Source organism: Nerophis ophidion, linkage group LG20 (genome assembly GCF_033978795.1).
Source record: "Nerophis ophidion isolate RoL-2023_Sa linkage group LG20, RoL_Noph_v1.0, whole genome shotgun sequence".
Lineage (NCBI taxonomy): Eukaryota > Metazoa > Chordata > Actinopteri > Syngnathiformes > Syngnathidae > Nerophis > Nerophis ophidion.
In genome coordinates, this window is record NC_084630.1 from 36,764,097 (window position 1) to 36,774,096 (window position 10,000).

Genomic DNA, 10,000 nt, shown 5'->3' on the forward strand with positions numbered 1-10,000 from the left:
GCTTAAAAGTTGCTCTACTTCACTGTCAGTCCACATATATCATTCTTTCTTGCCGTGACCCGCCATTTTTGCTATATGCCCCCTCCGGAAAGGACGTTTTGGATGTTTGTGATTGGCTAAAATGGTCTTAAGTCCTAGGCTACAGCGCCCCCAGTATGTTGGCATGCGAATGACACTCAGTGTATGCGTTTGCTTGGGGACAGTAATAGTTCTTTTAAATGCGCACGTGTGGCTGGAGATCTTGTTAAGACGTTAGTTTAGGCGGTGGCTCTTTCTTGTTTAGGCGGCCGCCTTAACAACAAAACCCTGATGGTGAATATATTTTGAAGTATCTAGACAGGTACATGGGTATTTTAGTGGAACGGTGTATCTTGTGCACCAGACCAGCTGCAAAAACTTGTACTCTGTCGGCCACCAAGAGCCTCCCCACTTTAAGGAAACGTTTGGCGGAAATGTGAGCCCGAGATGGACGGTTAAGTAGAAGTCCGATTGTTTTATTTTGGGCTGTCTGGAGTTAGTTTTTCAGGGCTTTTAAGGCGTCACGGTACCACACATAAACTCTGTAGTCAAAGTGGGGTTAAATGAGTGCTTGTGTTAGTCTTAAGTGTATTTGTACCCACCAGCGAGGCGATCCTACTATGTAAGAACCAGGGTTGTACGGTATACTGGTATTAGTATAGGACCACGATTCTAATGAATCGTGTTCGGTACTATATCGCCTCTAAAAAGTAGTACTTCTATGATTACATCAATATTTTTTGGCATCGCAACATTTTCTTTCATTTAAAAAAAATTATGTTTATAAACTCAGGAAATATGTCCCTGGACACATGAGGACTTTGAATACGACCAATGTATGATCCTGTAACTACTTGGTATCGACATGATCCATACCTAAATGTGTGATATCATCCAAAACTAATGTCAAGTATCAAAGAAGAGAAGAATAAATGATTATTACGTTTGAACAGAAGTGTAGATAGAACATGTTAAAACAGAAAATAAGCAGATGTTGACAGTAAATGAACAAGTAGATTAATCATCTATTTTCTACCACTTGTCCTTAATAATTTTAACAAAATAATAGAATATAAATGACACAATATGTTACTGCATATGTCAGCAGACTTAATTGGGAGCCTTTGTTTGCTTACTTACTACTAAAAGACAAGTTGTCTAGTATGTTCAACATTTTATTTAAGGACAAACTTGCTATTAGAAACATATGTTTAATGTACCACAAGATTTGTTGTAAAAATAAAGCAAATAATGCTCTTACTTGTGGTCTCCTTTATTTAGAAAATTATTGAAAAGTGTTGAAATGCATTTTGGTATAGGTCCCGGTACCAAAATATTGGTATCGGGACAACACTGGTTAGGACAGATTTTGTCGGTTGATTCTTTGACTACCTGAGTAGTCATTTTTTCATTGGAGATATTAGTCTCTACGATGCAGCCAGGACAGGTCATCTCATTTGTGTTTGTTATGATATTGTCACCCACTTTGACTGTGAACTTATCTACTTTTCTGAGGTTAGGAATAGGGTTGGGTATCGTTTGAATTCGAACGATTCCGATTCTTTGTTTAGATTCCGATTCCTGACGATTCTCGATTCCGATTCTTTCTTTTTTTAAAAATAAATAAAAAAAAGGTAGGGTAAATGAAAAGTTTAGGATATTTTAAATGAGCTTGCTAACCTACAGTCTTTTTGAATGAAATAGTCTGACATTCTCCATCAATTTTAATTCTATTGAGGGACGGCGTGGCGCAGTGGGAGAGTGGCCGTGCACAACCCGAGGGTCCCTGGTTCAATTCCCACCTAGTACCAACTTCGTCACGTCCGTTGTGTCCTGAGCAAGACACTTCACCCTTGCTCCTGATGGGTCCTGGTTGGCGCTTTGCATGGCAGCTCCCTCCATCAGTGTGTGAATGTGTGTGTGAATGGGTAAATGTGGAAGTAGTGTCAAAGCGCTTTGAGTACCTTGAAGGTAGAAAAGCGCTATACAAGTACAACCCATTTATTTATTTATCATTTATTAACTTTTTATGAACTTTACTATAAATTCCTCACAGGGCTGTTTTCAACTAGAATATAAATATCAAATCTATGAACTTGAATATAAATATTATAAATTATGAATACATTTTCACAGGGGTACACTTTCATCAACAGAGCTTTGTTTTTGAAAACCTCATGAAAACACATTTACACACACAAGTGTATGATGCTGCAGGAAACCTCATGAAAACACATTTACACACACAAGTGTATGATGCTGCAGGTACTTAAACATGTTACCGTGCTCCCACTGATGGGCTAACCTGCTGCAAAAAAGCAAATAAACAATAAGAAACAACTTGCAAAAGCCAGTCCTGATTAGCAGCAGGTACAGTATAAAATCAGAGACAGTTCTTGTTTAGGAAAATGAGCATATCCGCCTTCTCAGGCAGGATGTGTGAGTGTTCTGGACAGATAGTGTCTCCTGTCCAAGACGGGACACGCATTTATTTGTACTCATGAACTCGGAGGTGCTTCATCATGTTCGACGTGCACCCTCCTAAGCACCAAACAGTCCTGCTGCACGGTCTTACACTTCGCCGAAATTAAATTTTTTTTTGTAAAATAAAGCCATACTTTCGACCGCCGACGCCCGCTATCCATGCTTGACTGACTCGCTCGGCTACATAGGCTCGGCTACGCTAACACTTCCGGCGATGGGCGCTTCTTCGTTGGTGTTCAGCAGCTTCTTCTTCCGGGTCGGCGGACTTATTCTTTTTTTCCGGTCGGCGGACTGGGTATTGAAACTAGGAATCGAAATTTAAACTTTTGAACGATTCCGGGAGAATCGGAAGGTTAGATACTCTGTATTCGATACCTAACCCTAGTTAGGAATTGACCCAAAGACCTGTGTACTTGCAAGTACCGGGGCGAGTCTTAAAGGGGAACATTATCACAATTTCAAAAGGGTTAAAAACAATAAAAATCAGTTCCCAGTGGCTTGTTGTATTTTTTGAAGTTTTTTTCTAAATTTTACCGGTCCCGGAAAATCCCTAAATAAAGCTTTAAAGTGCCTTATTTTCGCTATCTTCGAAACCACTATCCATTTCCCTGTGACGTCATACAGTGCTGCCAAAACAAGCAACATGGCGGTTACCCCAGCAAGATATAGCAACATTAGCTCGGATTCAGACTCGGATTTCAGCGGCTTAAGCGATTCAACAGATTACGCATGTATTGAAACAGATGGTCGGAGCATGGAGGCAGATGGCGAAAATGAAATTGAAGAAGAAATTGAAGCTATTGAGCGAATAGCAATTGACGCTATTCGGCCATAGCGTGGGTGTACCTAATGAAGTGGCCCTTAGCATGGCTGCCTTATTAGCATCGCCGGTAAAATGTGCAGACCAAACGATCAGGGCTTTCGCATCTTGTGACACTGGAGCAACTTAAATCCGTCGATTGGTAAGTGTTTGTTTCGCATTAAATGTGGGTATCTAGTTTCAAATGTACATAGAGCTAGCGTAAATAGCATGTTAGCATCGATTAGTATAGCATGGTAGCATCGATTAGCTGGCAGTCATGCCGTGACCAAATATGTCTGATTAGGACATAAGTCAACAACATCAACAAAACTCACCTTTGTGATTTCGTTGACTTAATCGTTGCAAATGCATCTGCAGGTTATCCATACATCTCTGTGCCATGTCTGTCTTAGCATCGCCGGTCAAATGTGAAGACACTCTGGCACATTCAATGGGGGTCTGGCGGCAGATTTCTTGCCAGTGGTGCAACTTGAATCCCTCCCTGTTAGTGTTGTTACACCCTCCGACAACACCAGGCATGATGTCTCCAAGGTTCCAAAAAATAGTTGAAAAAACGGAAAATAACAAAGCTGAAACCCGGTGTTTGTAATGTGAAAATGAATATGGCGACTGTATTACCTCGGTGACGTCACGTTCTGACGTCATCGCTAAAAGACCGATAAACAGAAAGGCGTTTAATTTGCCAAAATTCACTCATTTAGAGTTCGGAAATCGGTTAAAAGAATACATGTTCTTTTTTCTGCAACATCAAGGTATATATTGACGCTTACATAGGTTTGGTGATAATGTTCCCCTTTAATGTGCCAGTTTGTCATTGAAAGCCTTGCTAGTCTAGGTCTTGAGGATTCTAGCTTTGCTTGTTTTGTGGCCGTCAGCCTCGGTTCTATATTCTTTATAGGTACAGAAAATGATGGAATGATCACTTAAGCCGCATACAGTAGTTCCACTTGTGGTGATCTTAGACTGGTCAGAAGTAACAAGGAGGTCTATGAAGGTTTAAAAGGACTCACTCACCCTGGTAGTTTGCTTAATGAACTAAGTGAGACAATGTTGGTGGCACAGCTTAGTGAAGGTTTTAAAAATGGGTGCATCCTTTCAGGACATATCTGTGTTCCAGTCCCCAAGAAGATGTAAACCTGTATCATGTTTACACAAAACTCACACACTCACTAAATACATTTTATACTGGAATCAAATCTAATTAGTTATAATTTTACTTCCTGATTCCGACTTACATGCATCAATAAGTGAAAGTAAACATTTATGATCAATAACCAAAGTAGTCAACACTTGATTTATTAAAAGAACACAAAGGTGACTGACTTTCCTTCAGCGGGTCCTAGATGGTCTCCAATTCCTAAAGAGGAATTGTTGACGGAGATACTCAATAAAACACCACATTGTAAAACATGTTTTTGGTAAAAGTTCCTTTTGGCCCAGCCAACAAAATGACCACAAAAAAAGTACTTTGCATGATGACAAAAACATACCATGAATGTTTTTTAATTGATTTTGGAACTAAGATTTTTTTTTTTCCACGATATTGAAGTTATGGTAATGACTATGTCATTACAAGATCGGGGTTAATTTAACAGCTAAATTGTAGATGTCATAGACCATATACAAAATAAAATATTTACACACCTAGAAAATGGATGGATGGACATCAGTGAGTGTAAAGTTAAGAATGCCTCAATCAATGCTGTCTCGTACTTCTAAAAAGGTTTTAAATTGCCACCCATCACATTTCCAAGTCTGTTTTTGTACTCACTGTACCACTTTTGAATTAATTTTAGGAAAAAGGGAGGTATTTCCAGTTTTTTTATTGGTTGTTTTGCTACACACTTTTAACACAACACACGGAAGAAGACTAATAATGTCATTGTGTGTACAGTGTCAGTACAAAACTATTTCTATTCTCTCTTTATCTTATTGACCTATTTACCAAACAGACGTCCAGCAGCCCCCCCACATGAAAAAGGAAGAGGAGACTCCACAGCCCCCCCACATTAAAGAGGAAGAGGAGGAAGTGTGGATTAGTCAGGAGGGAGAGTGTCTTCTAGGGCAGGAGGAGGCTGATGTCAGCAAGTTTCCACTGACTGTTGTCTCTGTGAAGACTGAAGAGCATGAAGACAAAGCAGCTGAGTCCTCACAGCTTCATCACAGTCCAAGTAAGCACATCATTTTATTCTCAGGGCATTCAATCCATCACAACTGGACTCTTCACTTTCTCTTACAAGGCCTTTGTCCTCTCATCCAAGTAGGCTTCATCACTGCATGCTCATACACTTCAAGTCTTAAATATAATCATTTGTATTCAAAGGGGAACTGCACTTTTTGGGGGGATTTTTCTATAGTTCACAATCATTATAAAAGACATGATGGTGCATAAATAAAAAAAAAATAAAAATCACATTCTAACTAGGGCTGGGGTATATGGCCTTTTATTAATATCTCAATATTTTCAGGCCATGTCACGATACACCATATATATGTGGAGATGTTGCCTTAGCCTTGAGTGAACACTTGATGCATATAATGACAGCAGTATGATGATTCTATGTGTCTACATTCAAACATTCTTCTTCATACTGCATTCATATATGCTACTTTTAAACTTTCATGCAGAGGGAAATAACAACTAAGTCAATTGAACAAAAGTGTATTTATGAAACAGTTATTGGCACAGTGGCACAAACATTCATGTCATTTCCAAACAGAAAGTGCAAGATTGTCAGCGACATTTTAAAACAAGCTATGAGTGCACTTTTGTGCATGATGTCACTAAGATGACATATCAAAACAACAGTACATTAAAGTGCAATTTTTGTACAGAACGCCACTGCAATAGTTTAAAACAAATAAAGTGCACTTTTGTGCATGATGTCACACAAAATATTTCAATAACTGTCAAATAAAAATGTGCTGCAAAATAAGAAATCAAATAGTGTATGTCCTTCACTATGTGGTAGGTTCCTGCGGGCGTTTTCTCCTTCTGTTGTTGACTATTTTTTTCATATGATGTTGATGTGGAAATGGTTGCTTGGGCATTTTGTGGGTGTGGCACCAACCTTAGATGTTGACATGCAGAGCTTCAAGCATTCCTCATTCTCTAGCGGGTGACTTTTCAAATGATGCTACACATTAGCAGTGCTGCTACTTTTTGTAGCAATGCTTTTGCCGCATACTTGACATATTACGGTTGTCTGTTCAACATCTTCCTGCTTGAAGCCAAACCACCGCCAGACGATGGACCTTGTGCCGTTTTTCTTGGGAATTAATTATTTCTTCATTTGTTACCAGATTAGCACATTCTTTCTCTCTTATTACCACTCGCACCGGTCCGCTAGCATCGTAGGTAATGTTACCATGCCGCTACCTGTCTGTTCTGCGAGGGCGTATGACGTTGCACGCGCGACAGTATGTGAGGTATGTAAGAAGGTGCGCTCGTTTTATGTCTCTTTGAGAAGGAGAGACAAGAAAGAGTGAGAAGAGGATGTAGTGTAATGCCCTCAGCTAAAAGCAACTGCGTGAGAACATATACTCCGATACTAACGATATAGTCATTTTCTACATCGCACAGAGACAAACCCACAATATATGGAGTATATTCCATATATCGCCCGGCCCTAATTCTAACTCATAAATGTAAATAAAAGTCCACTTGCAATGGCGCCAATGGGAGGTCCTCTCTAACCATCCAAAAAAGGCCAACAATACTGCATTTGTATTTTGTGGCTTGAATATCAACCAAGTATTAGTTGAGTTGAGTTTGAATTTATTTGGAACATGCAAGCATACAACATGATACATCACACATGCATGCATACAACATGATACATCACACATGCATGCATACAACATGATACATCACACATGCATGCATACAACATGATACATCACACATGCATGCATACAACATGATACATCACACATGCATGCATACAACATGATGCATCACACATGCATGCATACAACACGATACATCACACATGCATGCATACAACATGATACATCACACATGCATGCATACAACATGATACATCACACATGCATGCATACAACATGATACATCACACATGCATGCATACAACATGATACATCACACATGCATGCATACAACATGATACATCACACATGCATGCATACAACACGATACATCACACATGCATGCATACAACACGATACATCACACATGCATGCATACAACATGATGCATCACACATGCATGCATACAACATGATACATCACACATGCATGCATACAACACGATACATCACACATGCATGCATACAACATGATGCATCACACATGCATGCATACAACATGATACATCACACATGCATGCATACAACATGATACATCACACATGCATGCATACAACATGATACATCACACATACAACATGATTCATCACAATTTGCAGTTTGTCTTTTCAACATGTTGGAAAAGGAGTAGGAAGAAGCAGAGCTTATTTAATCCTACCCCTTTTCTTTTACATAACAGTTGCTAAAACTCTTGTTCACTTCCTGTTCTCAATTTATTGAAGATATACTCCATAAGTAATCACAATAAAAATAAATAAATGATATTTGGTTGAAGTGAGTTACATTTCATATGGTGAGATGAGTAAGAGCATCTAGAAAATGAATGGATCGATGAAATAAATTCAAATGTTCATCAGGGTTCTTCTTCTTCCTACTTTGTAAACACTTGAAGTTTGAAGAGTTTCTTGAAGTGGATCATATTAGTACATTCTTTGATTGCTTTGCTTCATCCATTCCATCATTTAATTCCACATCCTGATATACTGAAGGTCTGAAGTGTTGTAGGTGCATACAAATGTTTTAAATTACATTTTTCTCTAAGATTATATTTCTCCTCTTTTTTTTTTACCTACTCGGTTGGCTAGTGGTTAGAGTGTCCGCCCTGAGATGGGTAGGTTGTGAGTTCAAACCCTGGCCGAGTCATAGCAAAGACTATAAAAATGGGAGCCATTACCTCCCTGCTTGGCACTCAGCATCAAGGCTTGGAATTGGGGGTTAAATCACCAAAAATGATTCCCGGGCGCCGCACCTCTGCTGCCCACTGCTCCTCTCACCTCCCAAGGGGTGATCAAGGGGATGGGTCAAAAGCAGAGGACACATTTCACCACACCTAGTGTGTGTGTGACAATCATTGCTACTTTAACTTTAACTTAACTTTTGAGAGGAATTGTTGTATAATCTTGGCCAGCAGGATATAGTTTGCATTGTGTAGAATTGTAGCTGTTTGCAAATTCCCTATGTCGTGGAATTTCAGTATTTTGATTGAATAAATACATCCCTCTTAGTGCCAAGGCAAATATAAGCTTTGGCTTCAACCCCGCCTTCGAGGTGGAGGATCTTCGCCCCGTCTCCACCGGCGTCGTCTTCCTCGTCTTCTTCTTCGGGGGTGCATTCGTCCTTCTTCGTCTTGGCCGACAGCTCGCCCTGGTGGTCTGCGGATGCCACTGCCGCCTGCCCAGGTCCGCGTCCCAAGTGGGCGGTCTCAGGGCCGGCTTTCTCGGCTTCTTCTTCGGGGATGCATTCGTCCTTCTTCGTCTTGGCCGACAGCTCGCCCTGGTGGTCTGCGGCTGCCACTGCCGCCTGCCCAGGTCCGCGTCCCAAGTGGGCGGTCTCAGGGCCGGCTTTCTCGGTTTCTTCTTCGGGGGTGCATTCGTCCTTCTTCGTCCTGGCCGACAGCTCGCCCTGGTGGTCTGCGGATGCCACTGCCGCCTGCCCAGGTCCGCGTCCCAAGTGGGCGGTCTCAGGGCCGGCTTTCTCGGCTTCTTCTTCGGGGGTGCATTCGTCCTTCTTCGTCCTGGCCGACAGCTCGCCCTGGTGGTCTGCGGATGCCACTGCCGCCTGCCCAGGTCCGCGTCCCAAGTGGGCGGTCTCAGGGCCGGCTTTCTCGGCTTCTTCTTCGGGGGTGCATTCGTCCTTCTTCGTCTTGGGCGACAGCTCGCCCTGGTGGTCTGCGGATGCCACTGCCGCCTGCCCAGGTCCGCGTCCCAAGTGGGCGGTCTCAGGGCCGGCTTTCTCGGCTTCTTCTTCGGGGATGCATTCGTCCTTCTTCGTCTTGGCCGACAGCTCGCCCTGGTGGTCTGCGGATGCCACTGCCGCCTGCCCAGGTCCGCGTCCCAAGTGGGCGGTCTCAGGGCCGGCTTTCTCGGCTTCTTCTTCGGGGATGCATTCGTCCTTCTTCGTCTTGGCCGACAGCTCGTCCTGGTGGTCTGCGGATGCAACTGCCGCCTGCCCAGGTCCGCGTCCCAAGTGGGCGGTCTCAGGGCCGGCTTTCTCGGCTTCTTCTTCGGGGATGCATTCGTCCTTCTTCGTCTTGGCCAACAGCTCGCCCTGGTGGTCTGCGGATGCCACTGCCGCCTGCCCAGGTCCGCGTCCCAAGTGGGCGGTCTCAGGGCCGGCTTTCTCGGCTTCTTCTTCGGGGGTGCATTCGTCCTTCTTCGTCTTGGCCGACAGCTCGCCCTGGTGGTCTGCGGATGCCACTGCCGCCTGCCCAGGTCCGCGTCCCAAGTGGGCGGTCTCAGGGCCGGCTTTCTCGGCTTCTTCTTCGGGGATGCATTCGTCCTTCTTCGTCTTGGCCGACAGCTCGCCCTGGTGGTCTGCGGATGCCACTGCCGCCTGCCCAGGTTCGCGT

At 42.8% G+C, this 10,000-nt stretch overlaps 1 protein-coding gene across 6 annotated transcripts in view; it reads left to right on the forward strand.

Moving 5' to 3' along the window:
- Window positions 1-10,000, forward strand: part of LOC133539096 (gastrula zinc finger protein XlCGF57.1-like) — a 55,481-nt gene that overhangs the window by 37,309 nt on the left and 8,172 nt on the right. For 3 of the 6 annotated variants that reach the window (XM_061881156.1, XM_061881160.1, XM_061881157.1), the window contains one exon: window positions 5,278-5,496. The exons of 1 other annotated variant lie outside the window; for it this stretch is intronic. In XM_061881156.1, coding sequence (XP_061737140.1) covers window positions 5,278-5,496 — 219 coding nt within the window. The remainder of the gene's footprint in view (window positions 1-5,277; window positions 5,497-10,000) is intronic. 2 more of the 6 variants (XM_061881159.1, XM_061881161.1) reach the window with 1 other exon arrangement.